Consider the following 26,492-nt stretch of genomic DNA (forward strand, 5'->3'; position numbering starts at 1 on the left):
CTTCTAGCCTTAAAGGGCTCTCTTGGTGAGGATGGAGGAAAGGGTGGCTCCCTTCCTCGCGCTGTCCCTGCCTCCCAGGACTCACAGCCTCCCCTGGAAGGCCCTGGGCTCTGGGACTCCCCAGGACACCGGGAAGGTAGCTGAGCCCCATGACGGGGCCTCTCCTGAAGTCTCTGGCAGGAATTTGGGGAGAGGCCCTTGGGAAAGGGGTTCTCAGAGCCCCATGAACCCGAGAATCCTTCCAAGGCTCCGTGCTGGAGGCTGTAGCCGGCAGGTTTAAAAATGCAGGTTTTACTATTGTCATGCCACCGATTTCATAGCTACAAGCTAATAGCTGTGACGAAGGAATTATTAAAGTGTTAAATATTTCATTTAAAAGGGAACATTGCCATCACTTTAAAAAGAAAACGCAGACCTCATCTGTTGAAAACCATCATGTGCGAGACGACACCGGGAGGACCGGCTAAGGGCCCAGCATCTCGCTGGGCCATCGGTGGTGGGAGAGGGGGCGGTTGTGTGTCCCCAGCACAGGGCTGGGCCCCCTGGGCTGGCAGGTAACACAGAAACGCTGGGGTTCGCAGCCTGCCCGCCCGTCTCGTCTTCCCGGCCACGGGCAGCCTGTGCGCGGGAGGGCCTCCGCGGGCAGAGGGAGGGCTCCGAACAGAAAGAAGCGCCTGCGCCCGTTCCGAACGGGAAGCCGGCCCTGCGGGTCCGCAGGCTGCGCTCCTGACTTCACGGTGAGACAGCGCCCGGCCAGGCGCCACCTCTGACTCCAGTGCTCCTGCCACCGGCCTCTCGGGCTGCGTCAGATGCATGTTACACTAAGAAGCTAAATTCATTTGTGAGCAAACCGAGAAGTTAGGGAGTGTTCACAGAAAACAGGTTGAAATGGTATTTCATTATGAAAGAAACATTAAGCCAAGGTTTACTTCAAGAATAATGGCTTCACTAAAGAACGGTTTCTTGGAGAAAAATGAATTCAAAATACACAGGCTGGCCTTTGGGAGAGGTTTCTAGGGAGGACGTGACCTCCCCGATACGCATCCTCATGCTACGAGGCTGTGAGCTCTCGGTCACAGAAAAGTGACTCTGTCCACACTTGAATAAACCAGCTTAGCAAAAACCGAACCCCCAAACACAAGAAGAAAACGCCCCACCTGTAAAACCCCAACCTCAGAGGGAGCTCGGCGTCCTCCACAGCTCACTGTTCACGGTAATTCCTTCACGGCGCGGCCCCGTGCTCCTGGCTCCTGCCCCTGACAGCCCCCTCTCCCGGCCCCAGGACCAGGCAGCGATCGGTTCCCTGAGAGAAAGCCCCAGCAGCTACCTGGCTGCTGCTCTAACTCCGGGAACTCTCTGAGAGGAGCTGAACCACCTGGCATTCCCAGCATCTGCTGTGTTAACCCGGCGGACAGCAGTGTCGTGTGGTTCACCTTCGCATGCATTTCTGTGGCTCCTTCCAAACGGAGCCAGCGGTTCACAGTGCGCTCACCTCACGGAGGACCCCGCAAGGACAGGCGGTCTGGCCACGCGCAAGAGGGGCCCGTGGGCAGCAGGACAGGCCACGCTGCGGCCCGAGGGGCCAACGGCGGAGGGCCTGGGGCAGAGGTCACGAGCGGTACTTCAGGGCTTCCAGAAGAAAGAGTAGGGGACAGGTGGAAACAGGCAGACCTGGTCTCCTCTCAGAAGCCAGAACATGAGGAAACAATGACACACAGATGTATGCTCAACATACTCAGAAGTTAACATGCACAGAAAGGACACTTATTCCCCCATAATGGCTCCCCCCGCCCCTGCACAGAGGCTCATTTCTCTGTGTTAATCCCAGCCCCAGAGCTCCGAGGCTGCCCACCACCTCCCTGTGTGGGGCCTGCCCTCTCCCTACAATGACACTGGCTCCTAGACACACGGCAGAGAGAGCAAAGCCCACAACGGCTGGACACACAGGGGAGTGGCACAGCCGGGGCCGGTGCCAATGAACTCTGTGCTGTCCACCTCCCTCCTTAAACCGTAACATGCCCACGCCTGGCTCCTGCCCAGGAGTGACCGAGCAGCGTGGGACACCCTGGGCAGGCGGGTGCTGCCCCCACCTCCCAAACCTGCTGGAGGGGGCCCCGGCGCACTCAGATGTGCCTGTCAGCACCGCAGGGCTTGTCTCACGGGGGGCGTGACGGGCTACTGGGGTAACTGGGACCTTCCTCCTATCCCCACGGCTGCTCCCAGCTGGCCCTGGTCACCAGCCCTCCCATCACCATGACCTGCTGGCCGAGGAGACGGCCTGGCCTGGTGCGGGCCCAGAGCCGGGGACGCAGGGCAAGAGCGGCTGGTGCCCCTCTCCGAGAGCTGAAGACAGGCCTCCAGGACCAGACAGGCCCGCTGCTCCCCACCCCCTCAGATGCACGGAACTGCTGCCCTGGTTTTGTAAGTTTTTTGTTCTGACAATTTCAAAACCTGAAATGTCTGCTCCCCATGTGACAGAAGGAAAGCCGGTTGGACGGTTCTTTCCCAGCAGCGGAGAGAAGAGGTCATGGCTCCCAGATTCCCAGCTGCCTCTCTGAGTTCCTCGGCTCGCAGAGCGTGGCCCCGGCACAGTCACCCACCCGCAATCAGCCCCGGGACTCCTGGTGCCGGGGGAAGGGGCCCGAGCAGGCAGGGTGAGCACGGGGCCCTGTGGACGATGGCGGGTTCTGGACACGTGCAGAGCGCCGTCCAGCATCCCTATCCTAGAGCCCCCTGTGAAAATCTCTGGAGCCCCCACCGACAGAGACCTTCTGAACGACATGGGCTGACAGGCACCTCTTCTCAGAACTCCCCAGCTAGTTCATTATGTGCAAAAACGCGCAAGGTCTTCTCTGTTGACTGTGAGTCAACTCACGTGTTAGCTCAGCCTTTCAGGGGTTTCTCTACCCGCCCCCCTGTAAACACTGCTCCATTTTCAAGTTCGTTTTCGCTGAAAATCATAGTAGGAATTAGAATGCCATTAAACTTATTTGGTGCATTCCATTTTCAAGTTCAAGATTGCTTTAAATTTACCCTACCTAAAGTCTCAGGGTGATTCTTTAAGCACACGGCTGTATGCCTTCACACGGATATACCTGTATAAATGCTCACTTATAACAAAACTTGAAAAGTCTCTATGCAAACTAAACCTGTGTGTGGTATGTGTCTAGAATGACTTCCTGCTGTAAGTAAGAATCCAAACAAGAGCTTACAAAGGAACGCCTGGGAAAACGTTTTGGGATTATCAGACTGTTTGTGCCTCTGGCACACTCCACTGAGGCAACGCGTTCTCGGCTCATCCCTTAAAAGTATAACTTCTAACTATGGCAAGTTCGAGAAGTGAAGGTGAAAACTCATCCAAGAAGACTGCTGCTACCCAGGCTGCTGTCCGTGTCAGCCACTGGCAGTGGCTGCCTGTCCACGGCCTCGTTTTCTGTGCTGCTGGCCAGTAGATAGTTCAAGTTCACAATGAGCTCATTGAGAAGTTTACTGCCACTCAGATGTGTTCCTGCTTAAACCTTTCCGCCCGCAAGAGTCCAGAGTCGGTATGCATGCAGCATTTTCCCTGCCTTTGCCAAGAACGACGGGACCACGTGCCAAAACTAACAGAGCCACTGGGAAGCGGTGGGGCTCGCGCCCTCTGTCCTAACAGCATGGCCACATGCTGCCCGGGCAGAGGATGGAGGCGTATGGAGTTGGTCCAGCCCATAAAACACGCTGTGACGTAAGCGACAGCTCACGAGGCCGCTCCCCGAAGGAAGCGCCACGGCGGCCGAGGTACTGACCTTGCAGGAAGACGGGGTGGTGGAGCGCAGGCACGGGGAGCTCCTGGAGGGCCGTGGGCTCCTGGAAGTAGGCGTCCAGCCAGGCCGCGCACGCCATCAGGGGCCTCACCGTCTCCTCTGGGCTGCCGAGCGGCTCAGGGGGGGCGGGGGCCTCGGTGGGGCTGCAAAAGTGATAACAGGAGATTAATAAAGCTCGAGGCCCTGCTCCACACATCTGAAGAGCAAAGAGAAAACACTACCGCCCCGAAGGGGGTCAAGGCTAGCTGCGGCACGAGCACCCACGTCTCCACTAGCTGTGCGACCCGCGTGAGGACAGCAGAGGCGCCGGAGGAGGGCCAGGCTGGGACCCGGGGAGATTTCTCACCCACGAGTCCACCTTCCGCTTTAAGAAACATGACATCTTTGAAAACAGCAAAGAAGGAGGCCGGTGGGTCTGGAACCCCACCTCTCGGATGCCGATGCCGTGTCCCGTGGTGTCCGCCCCCTCCTAGGGGTGATTCCTAGGAGGGGGGTCCCAGGACACGGCACTTCTGTTTGGGGCTCTGAACGCTTGTGCCGAGCCAGAAGCAAGCTGTGACAGAGCGATGACGACAGCACCGAAGCAACTCGAGGGCCGGTGTGCCTGTCCTTCTGCAGGACGAACGGGTGTACGTTTGCCTCTACGGTCACCTGTCCGTCAAGTCACCAGTGTTCGCTACCAAAAGCCTTTTCCAGAAATGCTAGGGAAGTAATTACACTGCTCCTCACCCTCTCACCTGCCCACCCCCAACAGAACAGCACGTCCACGCGTTTCCAATCGCCTGTGCTCTTTCAGGGGCATTTCCTCCCAGTCCGCTCTCCGTCTGCGGAGTCTCATGCTTGACGGTGTCTGTGTGTGGGTCCTTCTGGGTTTGTGACTTCAGTTACAGGGCCATGACGTCCATGCGTGGGGTTTCCATCTGTTCCTTTTCCAACTCTTGTTGCTCTTTGCGGTTGCTAGTCTCTCTTTTATCTCAAGTTGAAAGCCATGTACTTAGGCTCCCTTCAGTGGGCCTGTTCGGTCCAGCGGGTGCTCATTCTGTCTGCGGGACCTGCAGCCGCCCCCACGGAGCCGACCTCTCGGCAGGGGCTGGTTTCTGGGTATGTGCTCCGCTGGAGCAGGAAGACGAGTCCCAGTCCCGCAGGCGACTTTCTTGCCCACCACCAGGCCCCGGACATAGGGCCCATGTCCTGGGTGCTCCAGGCCTGGCGGGCAGTTGCTCTCATTTCCCTTCCAGACGCTACAGCTGCTGAGCCTTCTTGGGACAGCAGGAAAGCCGCCAAAACACAGGTACGGAGGCTCTTCCCGGAGCCCTGCCGCCTCCCTGCCTGGCGCCCCGACCGGAGGCAGGTGGGGGAGCTGCACTCTGCAGGCTATCTGTCTTCAACCTGCTCTCATGGCCCCTGGGAGAGGCCAGCACCTGGCCACGCGGCCCAGCACAGGGAGGTGAAGAGAGCCAATGCACCAAGTCCCCGCCTTCAACCCATCGGGGGGGACTCCCTCCTGAGGAGGCCAGCGAGGGTCAGGGATCCCCTCAAAACCTCCCATGACCACCTGGGTCTGGCCCCTCCTGCAGAACCCAGATGGGGCTGGGGTGCTGGTCAAGGATCACCATTGCTGGTCTTCAGGGCTGTGGGGCCTGCTGTCCGTCAGGCACAGAATCGGGGTTCCTCAGCGAGGGGCGAACACTACGGGAGATGGGCGTCTCATCTGAGAGGTGGGGTTCCATACCCACCGGCCTCCTTCTTTGCTTGCAGACTCACGTCTCCTGACTCAGATACCCCTGTGACACAGGATGCCTCGGGCACCCCACGGCAATGCCCAGGCCGGTGGCCGCGCCCGCTGCTGCTCAGGGAATTGAAATGGGAGCTGGGTTTCCTAGCATTTCCCATCCTCAGAGGACATTTGAAGAATTTTTATAGTAGTGAAATTCATCTGAAATTGATTTTTTATGCTTGTGCTAAAGACCTCAACCTCTGCCTTACTCTGTGGCTCTCCTTTTTAACTCTTTCTCTATTGGCGTTAGATTACTATTCATGGGTGAAATGTAATTAAGCAGCTTTGATTCTGGAGCCAGGATTTATGATGCTACATTTAAAACGAATGACATTAAACACACACATAAAACCAGATTTTTAAAGCCATGACACAAATTTCCATTTCTACAATAAAATGAAATTTATTCTCTGCCCTGCCCTCTCCTCCAACCTCTCCCGGCTCGTCCCTGAGAGAGCTGTGGTGTGACGGTCTCTGGGCGTTGCTGACGGCCACTCAGATCACAAAGGAGGCCCTTCGGCTCCACTACCCCTCAGCCCTGAAATCCCGGCCATGGGGGGCCCTGAGCCCCATGCTCGCTTAAACCCCACACCCAAGTCTCCCCGGGGAGCCAGGCAGCTCCCCCACCAGGGACATGCAAACACTATGGCCACCAATGGTTCAGGTGCTAATGTCGAGGACAGGAGGAGCAAGAGGCGGTTTAAACTTGAACTGGGCCCCACGACTCCCTTTCTGGGTGGCCGTAGGTATGTTGCTTAAATTGTAAGCCAGTTTTTAATGGACATCCTAAGACCTTCCTATTTGGGCCTGAAATTAATGTCAGAACCTCAACAAGCCCACAGAGGAATTTACTGTAGTATTTTAAAACACCCATCAAAAACACAGAGACATTTTTATGTCAATTTCCAACTCCTTCCCCATAGAAGGTACATGTCATAAGAACTGTATATTTTTTCTTTTTAAAAATAATTGATTCTTAAAAATACATCAGCAATAATAAAACATTTTTAAAAGACAATTTAAATAGTACACTTGGCAGACTAGAATGCCTTAAAAAAGCCTACTTACTTTCTCCCTCAAGTGTTCAAATTATGAAAAGAAAAACTGCATTTTAGCAATACTTTAGCATATCATTAAAAATCCCCACTATTTGACAGATGAAGATAAAAACACCCCAAAACTATAGATGAATTATCAAGTCCCTAATGATTGCAAAACAATTACAGGATGCAGGGCAATCTAGTTAAATTTTATTCAAAAGCTTACCACACTTGTGTTTTCTTTTATTTTTCTATCAAGAAACCCATGAGGCTTAAGCACAATTCATTATGTATGAGACCCCACTTGCGGTGCCTGACTGTTGATTAATAGCAAAGTTTGCTGTATGTACATTTGCAACATTAGATGCATACAATATGCTAACTTATTCTTTCACTGAAACTAATTATTTACAAAAATGACTACTTGAGACTACAATTTATTAAATGCATGCATCCAGCCTCAGCTCGGCCCCCAAAGACAGCCCGGAATGAAGATCTTTTACTCGATGTGACAACTTGTAGAAATGCAGTTATTAATATTGTAAATGTGGCAAATAAAGAGTTCAAATAGCCTCCTGTCCACGCCGCCGCCGCTCTTCTCCACTGAAGCAGCGAACAAAGCAGCGTTTCAACGTCTCCCACACGCGTGAGGCACATTCCTCTTTCCTGGCGTAATTCAGCTTCTCAGAGAGAACACGCTCAGACGTTAGGAATGAGCCGCTTAAAGAAAGAGCAAACATAAAACAGGAATAAAAAGTCCTAATCGAATTGCTGCTTAAGTCGATTTATTACAATTCTGTCAATAATTAGTTCACTTCTTGAAAAATAGCCGTAGAAATAAAACTTTTAAGGAATCATTCCATCACTCTCATTAAATTCTGTGTATTCCCACAAGGGTACTTTGCCCCTCCAGCGCGCCCCCTCTCCCCCCTGCCCCCCAGGATCTCTGGAGGTAGGTAACTTGGTATGATTCAATAATTCTCTTCCCCACTCCCAGAAAAGAAGGGACACACTAGTGCAGTGGTTCTCAACCTGTGGGTCGCGACCCCTTTGGGGGTCGAACGACCCTTTCACAGGGGTCGCCTAAGACCATCGGAAAACACATATATAATTACATATTGTTTTTGTGATGAATCACTATGCTTTAATTATGTTCAATTTGTAACAATGAAATTGGGGGTCACCACAACATGAGGAACTGTATTAAAGGGTCGCGGTATTAGGAAGGTTGAGAACCACTGCATTAGTGCAAAATAAGAATCACAGATATCTCTTAGTGGATGGAGATTTCAAATGGGGCATCTGGTCAACCACGATTGTCTTTCAGGCTGACTCTACAATGCACATGGCCCAAAGAGGCAGCCACCTGCTCTGAGCATCCTCCGCCACAGTCTGCAGCTGCCCCTTCTAATGCCCTCGGAGCCCCTGGGTGGCCTTGCTCTGCTGCTGGGGGTGTGTGCTACTGCAGGCTTGGGGTGAGGGTGGGGGGACAGAGCGGGACAGACCCTTTCCTTCACATGCCAAGATCAGGAAAATCAATGTCTGTGCCCCAAAGGCAGGATGATCGTGCAGAAGGTCATTGTGCTACCAATTTCCCTGTGCCAGTCAAATTTCGCAAGGACACCTAAGGAGAAGAGGGCATGGGTTTCAAACAAGGGCCTGCTCTGGGACATATAATTTTAGGGACCTAGAAGGACTGAAACGTCAGAGAGAGGGGCTTTGCTTTCTACAATTAACAAGTGCTAAGAGGAAAAGTAAGTAGTACCAGAACGGGAAAATCTCAGGGCATGCAGCCAAGGTGGGTAAAAGATGGTTGGTTTCCTACCACCCAATTTACTCTCCTGACTCTCAATAACACAGCCAACATCAGCCACAGTCAAGGCAACTCACCACCAAGTCCCCGCTGAGAGAAAGTCTCACTGTCACCCTTCATGGCACTTTGGAAGGTGGGGTCCAATGAGTAACACTGAGGGTCACCTACATGGGAACAACTCGAGGGGAACCTTGTATAAAATTTCATAGCTGCCACTTATGGAGTGCCCAGCACGTGCCAGGCTTATCACTGAAAATATGTTCTATATTCATCCCTCCCAGTAACCCTGAGGGAGGGATTATTATCTCTAAGTCCTAGGAGAGGTCCAGAGGTTCTGTAGAACAATAACGTCACCAACGCACAGGGAGGCCCAGGATCTGCACGGAAGTCTGTCTGATTCCAAGGCCTTACTCTCCAGACCATCCCCATGGAACAGAAGACTCTGGCTCATCGTTTTCTTAAATGGAAACAAAGGGACAGCCCTTCTCATGAAAAGTCCATATGGCCACACGACCTATTCTTTCTTTTCTTAATCCTCACCTGAGGACACGTTTCTACTGATTTTTAAAAAATATTTTTTATTGATTTCAGAGAGGAAGAGAGAAGGAGTGAGAGATAGAAACATCAATGATGAGAGAGAATCATTAATCGGGTGCTTCCTGCACACAACCTACTGGGGATGGAGTCTGCAACCTGGGCATGTGCCCTGACTGGGAATTGAACCATGACCTCCTGGTTCACAGGTTGATGCTCAATCACTGAGCCACACTGCATGGGCTCTTTTGGTATTTAGAGAGAGGGAGGGAGGGAAGGAGTGAGAGAGGCAAGGAGGGAGAGGTCTATGTGAAAGACAAACGTAGATCGGTTGCCTCTCGTTAAGTGCTACAACCTTGGATCGAACCCACAACCTTTGTGGTTTACGGGATGATCCTACAATCAACTGAGCCACCTGCCAGGGCACATGCTCTATTTCTGATAGCATATATGCAGTATAGCATTTGGATTTATCCTCTTCTATGTTTAGGTGGCTTCTGTAAACTTTCCCCTAATACTCAAGACTACAATCTAGGACAGCCTTGGGCAAATTACGGCCCGCGGGCCGGATCCGGCCTGTTTGAAATGAATAAAACTAAAAAAAAAAAGGACCGTACCCTTTTACGTAATGATGTTTACTTTGAATTTATATTAGTTCACGCAAACACTCCATCCATGCTTTTGTTCCGGCCCTCCGGTCCAGTTTAAGAACCCATTGTGGCCCTCGAGTCAAAACGTTTGCCGACCCCTGATCTAGGACCACTGCCTTATTCTACAAAGACAATGGAATTTGAACTCTGTTACATTCTAGACCAGTGATGGCGAACCTATGACACGCATGTTAGAGGTGACACATGAACTCATTTTTTTGGTTGATTTTTCTTTGTTAAATGGCATTTAAATATATAAAATAAATTTGAAAAATATAAGTCTTTGTTTTACTACGGTTGCAAATATCAAAAAATTTCTCTATGTGACACGGCACCAGAGTTCAGTTAGGGTTTTTCAAAATGCTGACACGCCGAGCTCAAAAGGTTCGCCATCACTGTTCTAGACACTTCCAGAAAGAGAGATGAGGTGCCCACACTATAGGGTTTTTAGGCTCGGAGAGCGTGGTCCACTGGGCATCCCTGCTCCACACCCTTCATGGGAGGCCATGCTTCTATTTAAATGCCTCCATAACCAGTCCACACAGCCCAGCGTTTCTTTACACAAGTGGGAGGGCTAGGTCTCAGAATGTCCCAGGGCCCACCCTCTTCCCCATCCTCAACCCTCTGGAAGCAGGCCTGGCATGCTGAAGGACAGAGCTCGGTCTAGGTGTCTTGGTCAACCGGCAGGGCGGGCCCCGTGCTCAGGCCGCTGTGGGCCTGGGCTCCATCAGGAAGTCCGATGGATGGGCTCCCCACGAGGGCTGCTCTGGGAACTGAACGGAGAGCCACGCAATGTCCCCGAGCCCCGAAGCCAGCCCTGGGGTCCCGTGTGGCAGGCAGGGTGCCCGGTGCCTGCAGAGTGAATGAGTAGACGAGAGGCACTGGTGGAAACGAGGCCCACAGCGTGCGCAGTGAAAACACCTGTATTTCAGATTTCATTTTCCCAATGAATAATTTGCTGAAAACCGCTCCCTGGGGGAAGAAAACCCGCAAAGATTTTCTAAACAGGGAAAGCAACCTTTCTCAGCCTCTCCAGCTTCTGCAGCCGGTGCCTCGTAACGGAGTTCCTGAGGTCTGGGGGAGGAGCGTCACCCAGGCCTGGGCCTTGGATGGGCCCTTGGTCAGAGCCTGGAAGGGCTCCCGATGTGAAGACACAGGGCTTAGTGGCTTTCCTTCCTGCTGTCCTAGTCCGACTCCTGGTACAAGGCCGTCCACTGGGCGTGAGAGGAAACGGAAGAAACCCCAAACAAACAGCAAATGCTTGAGCCTGACCTGCCTGCTCGGACTGGGGGGAAGTCTATGGAATCCAGAGGCCACACACACATTCGCGCCTCCCTGGGCGCCCTCCTCCTTCCTCCTTCAGGTTCCCCTGCCTTCCAAGGGGTGCCCATTGGGTGCCTCAGAGAGGAGGGGAGGTCTTGGTGGGGAGCACCCCTCAACCGCCACCTGTGACACGTGGAGGGGACCAGCAGACCCTCCTGCAGGCGCGGCATCTGAGGGACACTGGAGACCACGAGAAGTAAGCCCCCTCCATGCCCAGTGAGGTTCTGGGCTGGGTGCTGAGTGAAGGGGCAGAACATGCCAGATGCCAAGCTCGGGGCAAGGGGCCTGGGCCCACCTGAGCCAGGACGCCCGCCTCTCTCCAGCCCGTCCACAGCCACGCCGTCTCCCGTGACGAGCAGCTTTTCACCTGCCATCTTCTTCCGGAACGTTTCACCTTTGAGCCCACACAGTGAGAAATGACATTCTGGGACAGACAGGGTGAAAACATCCCCGCCCCCTAACGTACTTTACGACGTAGCTCTCTGCACAGCTTCGAGATGGCTTCGCTCAGATGCAATCCAGAAAAAAATTACTTTTCATCTTAGCAAGGGAATATATCTTCATTCCAATGTTAAAATAATAACGATTTTCTGAAGACACTGCCTCTTTTCTTTTAAAGGCATGTAATACATGAGGACTGACCCCATTAACTTGTGTACTGGGCTCATTAATAAATAATCCTGCCACTAAATTACCTGTCTTGTAAATTGGTTTGTACAGTTCTAAATAAATAATAGATACTCCCTGTTATCAAACACGATGGAGTTTTTAAAGAAAAGCGTGGCGTATGGTGTCAGACAGAGATGGCGAACCTTTTGAGCTCGGCGTGCCAGCATTTTGAAAAACCCTAACTTAACTCTGGTGCCGTGTCACATATAGACATTTTTTGATATTTGCAACCATAGTAAAACAAAGACTTACATTTTTGATATTTATTTTATATATTTAAATGTCATTTAACAAAGAAAAATCAACCAAAAAAATGAGCTCGCGTGTCACCTCTGACACGCGTGTCATAGGTTCGCCATCACTGGTGGAAGACAACACGGTGGCTTCGTGGGAACGGCTTTGGGAGGCTCGGCCCCGCAGCGAGCCCACTCACGGTCCAGCTGGAACGCGTTAGCCGGTGAGCGTGGCTGCAAACACTGCATTTAATATCAGACAAGTCCACTGACTGTACGTTAGTGGCCAAAAAAATCTTAAGCAACTATTAAATGGACAGTTAATGTAACTGTATTTTAAAACACTGAGGTCATATTTAATTTTGAATTGAAACTCTTAAAATGTGCTTTCTGGCGAGGATGTGGAGTCATAAAACAACGTTGACTACAGAACAACGCTGAGACGTTATTAAAATAAATCTTTTTTCCAGAGCACTCATATTTGCAAGGAGTGGATTACAAGCAGCAGAACACATTTGTACAATTCAACAAGGGCTGTCACTGCCAGCCCGCGCCCCACTTTTCCATCCGGAGGATGACGTCACCCTAGGCCAGGAGGATGCCCCGCCCGCCTGCCCCGCCTCCCGTGAGCTGGCTGCTCTCCCCGCACCCAGCCTTCCGTCCTGGGCACTCCAAGCAGCAAAGCCCCAAGGCCTTCCAATCCCAAGTCCACCAGCAAAGAACACAGTTACTTCAACGGGGCTGGGGCGGGGAGGGGGTGCATCTAACAAGACCGAGCAGAGGCAGGTGGAGAGGAGGAGGAAGGACGGGGTAGGAAACACGCCAGCGGCAAGGCCAGCCGGTTACAATCCCCTTCAGGAAGCGCCGATTTCTCCGGGAAGCAGGTGGGAAGTCTCATTTTAGATGCCTTTCTCCGCCGCTTAGAAAATCAATGCCGCCCTCTGGGAGGCTGCCACACTCGCTGGACCGTGAGCTCCCTGCCTGGACCGGTTCCCGGCCCTCCCGGGGGACGGAGAGGGATGTCACAGGGCTCTCGGCAAAGACAGGGCAGCGTTTGTTACAGGTGCCTCTGGCAGCCATGACAGGGACAGCACTTCTCAGAGCCGAGGCCTGGCTTGACCCCTGAATCCCTGCACCCCAAGCTTGAGAGGGGCAGAGGGGGAGGAAGACAGAGACCCCACTGACAACGGGTGTGCTGGGAGCTTGGCGGTGCCCTGCTGCCCGTCCTCTCCCTGTGCCCACGCAGGGTCCCCAGTCCCCGGGGCAGGCCTCTGGGCCGCCTCACTGTGCCCAACCGCAGCCGTCAATGCTCTGGGGGCTCTCCTCTCTGGTCCCAGACCTCTAGCCAGGGGTGGGGAACGGCCGGCCCGCGGGCCATATAAGGCCTGGGAAATCATTTGGTCCGGCCCTGCCAAGGCATTAGGGGGAGTTAATTAAATGTTGGACCAAAGAGAGCAGGCTAGTTTTTAAGTTGATGATTTTGCGTGGCCCACGAATGATGTTATAAATAACCACATGGCCCTTGGCAGAGAAAAGGTTCCCACCCCTGCTCTAGCCCCTCCCAGCCTGGGCCTTCCCGGAGCCCACACAGCCCTCACCACTGGTGACCGTGCGCCCGCAGAGGCCCCAGGGCCCGCGAGCGAGCTCCATTCCGACTCGACTTCTCTCAGGCTTCCCCCTGCGTCTCGGCCTGAGTAATTCTGGGATCCTTTAAAAAGACAAGGATTCTCTGGTGCTCAAGCAAATTCTAGTCTGAGAAACAAGTCAAAAAGGGGAAGTCCTCTGTAATATGCATAAAAATCTTTCAGTTGTCAATCTGCATTGCAGAAGCAGCGTTTTACCTGTGTAAACAGTGAGGGGTTTATTCTTAAAGGTCTTCATTGCAATGAAAACACAATGTAAAAATCCCCGAGAACTCAGGCATCCCTGGAGACGGGGACTCGCCTCAGGAGCAAGAGCAAGGTCAAGGGCAGGGCTGTGTCTGCGTGCACCTCTGACCCCCCCGCCCCCTTCTTCTTGTCCCAGGTCTGTGGCATGAACTCAGAGACCGCAGGACAGGTGCAGGCACCGAAACCATCCGAAACCAGCAGCCACAGGTGGCCTCGCTTGCCGCCGACGTGAAAGACTGCTGGGAACACGCTTATTCCGGGGAGAGGGGTCCTGGCAGGGGGAGCAGACCTGTCCCCTCCGGCCTGACCACGCGCTCAGCCAGGATCCTTCTCCCAAAGGGAATGGCCCTCTGCCCGGTGCCCATGTCCCCAAAGGGCTGGAAAACGACTCAGAACACAGACCAAACGAGCAGAGAAGAGGGCGGAGGCTGGCGCAATGCGCCCTCCACCCTGCGACTCCCTGCTGTCCACGTTTCTCAGGGTGAACCAGAGTCAGACTTGAACACGGACACCCGACTCTCGAGCTCCCGTCCCCTCTTTGGTCCCACGTCCACCGCACGGCTAGTTTATTAAAATCCAACATCTTCCTGCTGATCACCACGTAGGGGATTGGACAGGTTAACTCCTATCCCAAGGACCAGGCCAGCAACTCCCGCATCAGCGGGGCCAGTGGGGCCGGGGGGGGGGGCTGGGGGGCTCCGGGGCTCAGGAAACAGCCCCGCCTGCCATTTTTATTAACTATTTCATAGGAAAAGAGTGAAATAAAACATATATATATATGTATTAGGAATGGGTGACTCTGTTGAACATTTAAGAAACAAGGATAACAAAGAAATGTGGGGTATTTTTTTCCCTAAAAGAACAAAAACCTGTGCAATAGCAGACAAGGGCTTCCCGAGTCCAAGGAAAAGCGGGTGCTCCTGGGCCTTGAGGCGCCTTGGCTGCTCAGGGACGGTCAGGGCAGGCTCCCTCCTGTACCCAGTGGGGTGGTGTCCATCCCCTCCAGGGTGTGAGTGCCTGCCGAGCAGCCACGACCTGTGACCTCCTGGACCAGCTGCTGGGGGGGGGGGGGGAAGGATGACGCCAATGCAGGCCAGCCCTGAGTAGCCCACAATCTCCTCCATCCGCTCTGGACGGGAGGCCGCCCCTCGGACAGCTGCCGGTGCACTGATGCGTTTGTGCTCGGGCAGGTGCTCAGGGAGACCCCCGGCTCTGTCCAGACTCCTTCTCAGAAGGTGCCCACATCGGCCTGGATGCCAGAGCGTGAGCTCTCCCTTCCTCCCTCTCCCCCAGCATCACCCTCCAAATTCACGCCTCCGTTTCCTGACTTGCCACTCGCTCATGGTACCTCACATTATCAGGCACAGAGAAAACATGTCCCTAAACTTCATAGCAAAGACCAGGCCACCACCGTCTTCCTGTCTCAGTCATGGAGCCTCATCCTCCAGGTCCGCCTGGATGGCACCGTGGGGCCCAGGTTAGAGGCGGAGACCCCTAACAGACGGGCATTCCCTCCCGGCTGCTGCTGCTGAACGGAGCCAGTTTCCTGTGGCAAAGCCCTGTGCCCTGACAGGAGGACCAGGACAGAGCGACACGGAGGGGGACCCTCCTGGTCTCCCTGGGACACCCTGCCTGGGAGCCTGTCCTGATGATCGGTATTTCCCCTGGATCGGGGCCAGCGGGAGCTGGTACCACATGCACCATCGCCTGCTTTCATTCACAGTTTTAACCAGATGCTTTAGAGAAGAAACGAGATGGAAGACACACAGATGTCCTTGGGAGGGTGTCCACAGAGGTGAGCAGAGCTGCAGGAACCGAAAGCGGGTCCACCTCCCATCCAGGCCCCACCAAGCCCCTTGGCCTGCGACCCTGGGCGCTGGGGCGGCCCCTGTGTCTACTCCACGTCCGAGAGGAGCCAATGACTACTTCCCTGCCCCCGCAGCCAGTCTAAAGCCAGATGATTACCATTCCCTCCGGAAGCGTGATCGAGGCACCAACACCTTCCACCGCACAGATGCAACCATCCAAATGCAGCCGAGGGGTGGGGACCGGCAGGAACGCGTCCCTTCCCCACTCGGTGAAGTGGCTCCGATAGCTGTCACTAACACCAAGGGGTTTATTAATAGGCAGAAATTAATTGTATGTAGACTGAATTAATGAGATGGAAAAACATGCATATTTCAGCGAATGCAGAGGGGACGGGCTCGGCCGCGGCGGCATCGGTAATGAGGTGCCTGGGCCCCGGGACGGCGCGGAGCCGCTCAGCCAGCCGCGCTTCTTTTGTGATCGCGGGGGCTGGAGGTACCATTACAAAAATCCACTGTGAAATGTAAACACCACGCAACTGTTTTGAGCACAAAGTTGACCCCCGATGCGTCTTCTGCAGACTGCCATCTACAGATTTATAAATAAATGATTAGATGTAAATTCTCCTGAGGATTTTCCTTTTCCACAGCAATTACAGGAGCAGATTATTACCATGCGGGGGTGGTGGTGGTGGGGAGGTTTCCAGGGAAAGTGCCTGACGGGCAGGAACCACTCAGGCCGAGCTCACGGCGGAGTCACCAGGGCAGGAAGTCCGATGTCAGTGTGCCCTGCCGGCACTGTCACCGGCCACGCCCCCAGGCACGGCATCCACACGGCCTCGCGTTAAAGTGCAGGACTGTCACTGACACGCCGGACTGAGAAGGGGCGACGTGTCCAGTGGGATCGACGTCAGGGAGAAGGCTTCCGCGTTTCCCGTCCGCATGCCGTGAGAAGTTGTCGTGTGTCGGGGCCTAACGCTCCCTCGAACATCTTCTCTCTGGCTCGTTGGGACACGTTTTTTAAGCCGTGAAAACACGAGGTAACAAGGCTAATCAGAGAACACGCGACGCAACAAGCTGTGTCCACTCGGCTTTGTCCTGGTAAGTGTCCCCTGCGGGCGGGAGGACCCACCGTGTCCACCTTTGGGAACATGGGAGTTGTTCCCCGTTTGGGGCCATTGTACATCAGCTGCTGTGAATGTTGGGGTGCAGTCTTATGTGGACACACGTGTCCAGGTTCTTGGCTATGTGACCAGGAATGCTGTGGGCCACACGGGAACTGACCTCCTGAAATAAGGCCTTCAGAGGCTCCAGTTAATACGAGTTTTCCATTTTCCCCCAAAGAAAAAGGACCCTCCCGGTGCCCAGCGTGTGCCGCATAGAATGCACTCTCCATGCTTAGAAGTACAGGACATGAGGTCACCTGACCTCCGCAATCTTCATTCAGTGTGTGCATCTGTTTGCATGTCTACCAAGAAATTCCCCGTGAGGGAGAAAGTCTCATTTCCTCACGTGCTGCTCAACAGTCATTCTGAATGGTTTCTTTTATTTAAAAGGATCAATTTATCAATTTAAAAGTGATTAGCACTATCAAATGGTTATTTTCTCTTAAAGAAACTCGAATTCCAGCTGCAGTCAACGCACACACAGTGCACAGCCCAGCGTGGTCCGAACCCTGGCAAACCACTTCCTGCGGATCCCAGCCACGTCCACATCCACTGCGTGGGGCGTGTGCTGAAGGGACACGTCACAGAAGGGCGCCTCCACGTGAGCACGGCTGAGGCAGGAAGCCCAGCGAGGCTTGCTCTAACTGGTCAAGGCCATCCTCTGAGCTGGGAAATACTCTTAGTGCCGACCCCACCCCCCGTCCCAGCGATCGCCTCCACGACACCTGTCTGTGTTCGCATCTCAAGAAAGAGACCGATGACGAACACCCCCAACGCTGAACTTGGCCAACCGCTGCTGACGGAGGGGGTTCATGTCGGTGGGCTGGAGTAGGGACCGCTCTGATGGGAAGAAAAGAGAGGGACTGCTTTCTCCCTAAAATCCGGAGATGATACGCTGCCTGCTCTCATCACCTTTGATGAACGTTATACGGGTGAGGCCCAGCCAACACAATTACCGAACAAAATAAGTTTAGAACAATGGCCTAAGCCCTAAGGAAACACAGGAAACCCGAAATGTCCTATCATTTTAAAGTTTTCTTATAAAGAAAACTATAATCCAAGACACTTTCAGCAGTACATTCCAACAGACATTTAAGGAAGCGTTGCTGAGAGAAAAATATGTCATTTACAATGGGTCATATATATTTCAACATATCTAGCAACAGATCCAACAGAACGTATGCAAGACCTCTGTACAGAAAACCATAAATCATTGTTGAGAAAAATTAAGACAGCCTCAGTAAGTGAAGAAATGTGCTCACAGATTTGATGACTAAGAATTATAAAGATGTCAATTCTCCTCGAGCCAATCCAGAGTCTATCCAATCTCAACTCCAAGAGGAAAAGGTAGGGTCCTGGCTGGGTAGCTCAGGTGGTTAGAGCATCATCCAGATAGACCAAGTTTGCAGGCTCAATCGATCCTCGGTTAGGTCACATACAGGAATCAACCAATGAAGCATCAGTAAGTAGAACAACAACAACAATCAAAATCAATGTTTCTCTCTCCCCCCACCATCCCTGTCCTCTCTCTCTAAAATAAAATAAATAAATAAAGAAAAAAAAGGTAGTTTTTTAAAAAAATACTCTGGAATGTAACAAAACTGATTGCAAAATGGAGATGCTAATAGAAATGTCTTGGTCAAGAACTGCCAAGAAGCACTTTCTCTACCAGATACCAAGATGTGTTATTTATATATATAAAGGCCTAAGCAACTGAACGACCAAATGACCGGTCGCTATGATGCGCACTGACCATCAGGGGGCAGACGCTCAACACAGGAGCTGCCCCCTGGTGGTCAGTGTGCTCCCACAGCAGGAGCGCCTCTAGCTGACCAATGGGCGCCAGATGCTGGGCTCATGGCTGGCGAGCACAGCTGCGGTAGCCCGAGCCTCTCCCGCCTCCACAGTGGAGCCACCGGATTGTGAGGGGGTGCAGGCCAGGCTGAGGGACCCCACTGGTGCACGAACCTGAGCACCAGGCCTCCAGTAAAGCTATAATAACTAAGGTAGTGAGGTTTGGTGAAAAGACGGTCCTAGAGGAAGTAAAGTAGACAAGGGAACTCAGACAGATTCCCTCATGGGAGGCGGACTTCTCAGTGAAGGAACAGACACTCACTAGACACTGTCTACACCTTTCACTACGCCAGAGGTTCTCAACCTGTGGGTCGTGACCCCTTTGGCGGTCAAACGACCCTTTCACAGGGGTCGCCTAAGACCATCCTGCATATCAGATATTTACATGACGATTCATAACAGTAGCAACATGACAGTTAGGAAGTAGCAACGGAAATAATTTTATGGTTGGGTCACCACATGAGGAACTGTATTTAAAGGGCCAGAAGGTTGAGAACCACTGCACTACACAACGGTATCCAACAAAATCAGCTGCAGGTCCACTGAAGCTCTTCACGAGAGAGCAACAATCTGGGTCCAACCACAGCCTGCTGACTGTGCTCACCACCGCCGGCTGTGACCCAGACCCCACGCGCCTCCCAAAGCCCGAAGCGTGTGTTCTCTAGCCGAGGGGTGGGCAAACTTTTTGACTCGAGGGCCACAATGGGTTCTTAAACTGGACCGGAGGGCCGGAACAAAAGCATGGATGGAGTGTTTGTGTGAACTAATATAAATTCAAAGTAAACATCATGACATAAAAGGGTACGGTCTTTTTTGTTCTATAGTTTTATTCATTTCAAACGGGCCGGATATGGCCCGCGGGCCGTAGTTTGCCCACAGCTGCTCTAGCCCTTCGCAGACAACGCGGCCAGCCTCCGACCTAGAAGGAAATGCCGCAGAATATCTTCATCTGCACTCTCTTCTTCCTCCCGTCCCCACCAGAAGTACATTTTTAAAATTACACTTTAAAAAAAAAGGTGTATTCTGCTCCCTATGAAGCCATCTGCTGAGCTACGTGTACCACGAGGAGGAGCTGGCCTGGGAATGAACACGAGCCGTGGTGTCGGGAGGAGCCACGTGCAGAGCCACGTGCAGACCCACGCAGCGAGGTCCCCAGAAGCAGCACGGGGATGGTTCAGTGAGGGGCAGATGACAAACAGTGCGGGGATGGTGTGGGAAGAGCGGCGGTCAGAGCAGACAAAGCAGTTTATGGACAGAATGAAAACCTGACAGCAGAGCCATGGAAGCGCCGTGAGAAAAGCTGGCAGCTGCTGCAGTCTCGCGGCGGCCGTGATGGTGCAGGGCAGGACTGAAGACTCAGAGGCTCCAATAAAAGGACGCCGGAGTGGACCCATAAAAATTTAAAGCGCCAGCCCGCCAACAGCACCTTCGGAGACCAGGATAAAATATTTATAACTTAGACAAATGACTAATGGCCATACCTTAGGAAAAGTTACGAAAGTTCAAAATAAACAGACAAACAACGGGGAAAGGGGAAGAGCAGGCTTCACCACACCAAAGGAGAAAAAAATACAATTGGCTAATAAATATTTAAAAACAACAACAACATGCATGGCCCAAACAGTTAACAAGGAAATGTCACTTTTTGGAAAAATAAAGAGCCATTTAAAAAATGCCATGTTGTCCTGGCTGGGTTGCTCAGTTGGTTGGGGGTGAGTCCCATACACCAAAAGGTTGCTGGTTCGATTCCCAGTCAGGACACATACCTGGGTTATGGGTTGGATTCTCAGTCTGTTAACATGAGAACACTTTCTCTGCAGTTTCATATTGTTTGAAAACAGCTTTCCTGGCAGCTACTCAAGGAATATTTTAGTGCTAAACACGCTCTTCAAAACTCCACACCCGATTCACTGTTGCATAAACAATGCTGGCGGCCGCGGGGCTCATGTGCAGGGTATGACCCCCAGTCGCCTTCTCGTGAACAAGTGTCATCCTTCACTTGATTGAGCTCTCGGGAGACCTCCATCAAGACCTTGCCCTGGCCGGTTTGGCTCAGTGGATAGAGCGTCAGCCTGGGGACTGAGGGTCCCAGGTTTGATTCCGGTCAAGGGCACGTGCCTCGGTTGCAGGCTCCTCCCCAGCCCGGGCCTGGTCAGGGTGCATGCAGGAGGCAACCAATCGAAGTGTCTCTCTCACATCGATGTTTCTCTCTCTCTGTCTCTCCCCCTCCCACTCTCTCTAAAAACCAATGAATAAATAGCCTCGGTATTAAAAAAAAAAAGAAAAGACCCTAACGCCGCTGACACAGGGCAGGGGCTGCTGTAGGTCAGTGCCCTGGACAGGTGCACCCAGTCCTCGCAGCGAGAGCCTGACCCGGAGGAAGCTGCGGACGGCCGCTGTCACAACCGCATGACCCAGGCACGTGCACGAGGAGCAAGTGGTGCCCACGCTGAGCCGCCACTGGGACACGGGGCTCTCAGACGCTGCAGCTCCTGGCCCGTGGGGACACGGTCGGCACTGGGGTCCAGCGAGGGGACCGCGTGTGCGAGGGAGGTGTGCACAGGCCGTCTGTGCACAGGCTGGGCCTCGGAACGCCCATCCGTGAATGCCCGATGACAGGGAAATGTGGAATTAATTTCATCTCTCCGCACTGAGCTGACTCTCTGGAATGATAATTTCTTCCAGGACACGTCAAGCCACTGAGAAACTCCGGTGGACCCGGCGAGGTCCTGCTTCTGAAGGCGGGCTGGGCCTGCCCTCCCAAAGCAGGTGTGGCGACCTGGGAGCGAGAGAACCTCACTGAGGGGGACGACACAGACTTTCCAGGGAAGAGCTTTCAACACGGGGTGAAGATCCTCCTGCGTTAGAGTCAAGCCCGCCTCTAAGAACGCTGGCCAGGGTCACGGTCACGGTCACCCAGCGTTGGGGTGCTGCTCTCAACGCGCGCTGTGAGGAGCCAGGGACAACTCCTCGCTGCTGTCAATCACAAGGCCATGCTGCTCCCATGGTGGCCCCCCTCCCCAGGTCTCCGGTGACATCACCGGTCTGCAGAGCGCCAGGAGCCCAGCCTGCACTTGGCTCCTTAGCTGGCATCCACGGGAGGAAGGGGATGTGCATAAATAGTCTTAAAAAAAAAAAGAAGAAACAAAAGCTACCACCGAACAGTGCCATAGCAGCCGGAGGTCACCTGAGGTGGTAAGAGACCCCCTGAGAGCAATGATCTTCGGTGCTGGAGGGGAGCCCACCGATCTGAGCACCGCGTGCAGTACACTCGACAGGAGGGCTCTGGGCCAAAGGAAACAGTGCGGAGGTGCCAGCGAGGGGAAGGCTGGCCGCGGCTGCGCACCGAGGTGGGGGCGTGTCTCTCAGAGGCTGGGAAAGCCCGTCCTCAGGGTCTCCACGGAGGGAGGTTACACGGCTCCGTGTCACGGGAAGGCTCCCAAGGCACGAGGACCCACTGGGCCTGTGGGCTCCCCTGTCTCCTTGGGGACAGCTGGCCGCCCTCTCCCCAGCACGTCTGCTTCTCCCTGGACCTCACAGGTCTTTTCCTTAGTGGGGCCCCTGATCACCCCATCTGAGAACACCCCATCCGCTGAAGGACTCCCCATCCTGGGCACTCGTCCATCCCTCATTCCTGGTTCTGCAGACACGCCTCAGCACCCGATAACACAGTCAGTGTATTTTACACATCTATTCATCGATCTTGCTCCTGCCTGATCCATTTCCATCCCCAACCAAAATTATAAGAACCTACAGTGCAGTTTTAATCCATTTTGTCGGTGGAGCTATGTACCCTGGCACACAGTAGGTCCTCACTAAGTATTTGTTAAAATGAACTAAACGAGGCTGATTATCTCTGGCATGTTTCACACTCACACAAATTACTTGCCCAGAAATGGACCAAACAGGGGCAATTCCTGAATTTTCAGTGGAATGCGCCAGGTGGGTAGGAACGGTGACCCACCTGACTCTCAGGGTCAGGAACATGCCCCCAAATGAGGTGGGACTTGTGCTCTGTGGGACCCTTTCAGTCACTTAGAACCTGGCATGGGAGGCCAATCCCTCACCTAGTTCCCAGAGTCCGTCCGGCTCCGGGAACTCGGTCAGCGTCAGGTCATCGGGAAAAGGACTCGGAATGAGCCGTTCTGGGCTCCTCAGAAGCCTGTGCTCGTGCTGCTTCTATGCAGCATGAGGCTGGGCTGCCCACGGGTCTGAGCATTCTAGAAAGCCCCTTCCCAGAAAGGTGACGCTGACCACTGTCCCACCTCCATGTGGCAGTGTCCTTGCTGGCCCTGGGGAGGCAGGGCCAACGGCTCCAGGGGGCTGGTCCCAGGGACCGGTGCTCAGGGCTGTGTCCATATCATGGGGACGCTGCACAGGCTGGGACACAGAACATCGTGGCCCGGGGTCCTGCTCCGTGTGCAATCCGTGACATTCCGCGTGAGCTGGCGGAGCGACTGGAGTCCGAAGGAGACGCCAGCAGGGGCACCTGGCATGCACGGCCTTGATCGCTCCTTGACGTTTCATCTGGGTCCCCGAGACCAAGGGCTGCCGGGCCTCCGGTTATGGCCCCCCTCCCACTCCCCCTCCTAGCGCAAAACCCATGCCTCTGTATCGACACTGCACCTCTTCCCTGGAAACTGCACGTGCTCCCGCGTTTACAATGCGCTTCTGCAAGATTTAGTGAGTGCGAGCGCCAACAGAAACCCAAACCCACCCAAACTGAACTCCCTCTTGCTCACGAATGACAGCCGCAGCCAGGAGAAGGGGCAGCCCTTCCCGCGCCCGCCGCTGAAGGTGATTTACATTTATTCTTGCCTCCTTTTCAAGGGATTACACAGTGTTTTACAAGCTCATCCGTGTTTGTGTAAGCCAGTCACCTCGCCCGGACGAGCCACATTTGAATGAGCACCAGCGCGCGGAACAGGCCCAGCACTGCGGCCCAGAGGACAGAACGCCATTAACCCCCAGACAGGGGCGAGCGGGCGCTCTGCCCGGGGTCCCGGCCTCCCAGCCGCGCAGGCCTTGCTCTGGGCCAGCCTGGCCAGCTCAGCCTGCGGCCTCCTCAGTGGTCAGGGTGGCGCTGGGGCAGGGGGTGTCTGCGGGGTCCTCCTGCCCTCCCTGCCTGTGCCCCATGCCTTGGCTGTCCCTTACCCGCTCGTCCCGAAGCTCCTGGGCTGTGATGCAGAAACGGACCTCCCCGGAAGACGGTGACCAGTTGCCCGGAGGCCCTGCCGAGGCCTTCCCCCCTTTCTCAGCGAAGTTTCCCTGGTCTCACCTGTTCATCCCAGGAACACGAGGGACAGAGCCCCCTCCCGCCCACCTGTGGCGGCCCCCCAGCAGCCTGCACCTGAGGGCTCCAAGCCTTTCCTTCACCTGAAGCTTGCTATGGAGGCACACACACGCACACACACACACATGCACACACACATGCACACACACACTAGCATCTTCCCTGCAGTCTCGTCTTCCTCAGGGGCTCAGAAACGCTCGGCTCCTCTCCTGCCAGGGAGGGCGGAGCCCCAGGGGACCGCACGCAGGCAGGCCGTGCACCAGGCTGTCAAGGACACTTCTCTCCACTCTGCTGGGACTTCAGTCATCTCTCCTGGGCCCCTGGGACTCCAGCAGGGACGCCCGAGTCACAGCCCTGACACCCCGGCCACGACACCACAGCTGCTGGACAGAGCCCGTGGCAACCGGACGGAAACAGCGGAGCAGCCCAAGGCGGCTGCACCAACTCCTGCCCGCTGTCCCCGGTCGGTCCTCCTTGTTCCCACAAACTACCCTCAGACCCCAAATTCCGGCGGCAGCTTCCGCACAGTTCCTTCCTCTCGGGCATTTCTCACGGGTGCCCGACACCTGGACTAGGATATGACGCTGGTCACCACTGAAGGTCACTGCTGGAGGTCACCTTGCCGTGGGCCGTGAAGTTTCAAGGTCCCCAGAGACTCCGAAAGGATTTTTTAAATGTTGTTATTAATGGAAACCCCGTCCGTTCTGGGGTCAGTGTAGTTCGGAAATTAGAAAGTCCACCTGCTCCTTTCGTTCTGAGGAGCACGCAGGGCTCCGCTGGGAACTGCCACTCAGCAGCGCTTTCTCCTGTGGGTGGCGGGTTCTGTCTCCAATCAGCCCGGCTCTAAATGAAAACCACCTGGGGCCGCAGCAGGACCGGCCGGGAGGCAGGTTCTCCCTAATGCAAATGACCTACGCGGATCCCGTACCCAACGGCTTTTCTCCCCATTGGCTGTAATTATTATCGCATAACTCCCGTGTTTGCACATCAGGCCCGCTATCCTTCAGTTTGCAGCGAATTAGGTAGACAAATATATCCGGCTAAATGTAGCGGATGAGAATGGAAATGGCATGAAAGGGGCAATTTGTTCACTATTGTAAAAACCATTTAATACTTTACATTTTACTTTGCCATTGAACATTTCTATAAAATGCTTTTTTTTAAAAAAAAAAAAAAGTGGTTTTTTCTAGAGTCAAATGACCTTTACAAAACTCACTCACACTAGTTCTTTCTTTAACTTATTGGCCCCTGGGGCCAGCACATTACTAATTAATGCAGCAGACACCCAGCATCCGAGGGGCCCAGCGGCCACTGGACAGAGGCTCCCCGGGGAAGTGTACTTCCAGGCTGCTGCACAGACCCTCCTGCATGCGGCCTCGGGGGGCGCCGCAAACTTTGTGAACAAAGCCACGCAGGCTGTGCAGAGAGAACCAGCCAGCAAAGGACCAACAAAGGCTGTGCAGGGGGAGGGTGTGCGTGTGTGCATGTGTGTGTGCATGCATATGTATGTGTGTGTGTGTGTGTGTTCCTGGGCCTCCGAATTCCATCCTATCTCCCATCAGTCCTGCTGCGCCCTGCCCCAGTGGGTGCAGGACAGGACTGCGGGCCCGCCCTGGCCAATCGCGCTGTTAGAGAAAGCCAGGAGGCTAGGCAGGGGTTTTGCCTGTAGGTGGTGGCAGCAGGTGTGATGGGTGGCCAGCACACACAGATGTCCTGAGACTTAATCATCTGCCTATTCCCGGGGAACAAAGGGTGACAGATGTCTCTTGTGCTCTTCAAGGTGACCCCTACAAATGCTGAAATCAGATAACTGTCTGTCTTAGTTTACTTGAGAAGGCTAACTTTGATGACCACCACCGGAAGTACCCTAAGATGGGCTACTTGTTTCATGAGCGGGATCCCTGTGGGAGGTGAGGGATTAGATCAGTCGCCCCAGGGGACCGTGGGCAGGGGTCCATCGCTAGCATCCAATACCCTGAACTGGCAAGCCCAGCTCTCCACCCCTAAACAGAGCCCCGATGCCACAGGGAGGACTTCCTCTATTCCGGCCTCCTTCTGGGGGGAGGGGTCAGGCTCTGTCATTTCCTCTAGGCGGCTGTCCCAGTGTGCACCAGGCCCTTCCGGGACAATAGAGGGAGAGCCTCCATTCCACGGGGAACTGGGGTAGAAGGTACCTCTGGCCCACAAGTGACTCCAGGTCACAAACTTTTCCCTGCACCTGCTCCCTCCAGCTCGGCTGAGCTGAATGAGGAGATGGGCATGGCTTCCAAAGAGACTCCAGCGGGGCAATGGCAGCTGCTTTGCAGGAAGGTTCAAAATCAGGCATCTGTGCAAGAAACCAAAGCCCTGCCATGCTCATACTCCACGCAAGCCCCACCCGCGGACAGACCCGCCCCCAGGGCTCCTGTCGAAGAGCCCCCCGCGCCCCCCGCCCCCCCCGCTATCCCAACCAGAGGAGAGTCAGCTCTGGCCACGAGCCAAGTGCCCGTGCCTTTGTTTTTTTGCACGAATTAATAATTATTAATATGAAAAAAGAATTCTCAACTGGGACCCTTCAAGGTCCGCAGTGCCAACCTCCGTAAGAAAGGGACTCTGCAGATGCCAAAGAGGAAAAGGTTCATGTGATGGACAAAAAAAAGAATA

The 26,492-nt window shown here is 54.0% G+C and overlaps 1 protein-coding gene across 1 annotated transcript in view; it reads right to left on the bottom strand.

Annotated features, from left to right (window-relative positions):
• Positions 1 to 26,492, bottom strand: part of MGMT (O-6-methylguanine-DNA methyltransferase) — a 156,283-nt gene that overhangs the window by 22,209 nt on the left and 107,582 nt on the right. The window contains exon 3 of the mRNA XM_081105395.1: positions 3,786 to 3,946. Coding sequence (XP_080961521.1) covers positions 3,786 to 3,946 — 161 coding nt within the window. The remainder of the gene's footprint in view (positions 1 to 3,785; positions 3,947 to 26,492) is intronic.

The sequence above is a fragment of the Myotis nattereri genome (assembly GCF_964212035.1).
Source record: "Myotis nattereri genome assembly, chromosome: 13".
NCBI classification, from domain to species: Eukaryota; Metazoa; Chordata; class Mammalia; order Chiroptera; family Vespertilionidae; genus Myotis; species Myotis nattereri.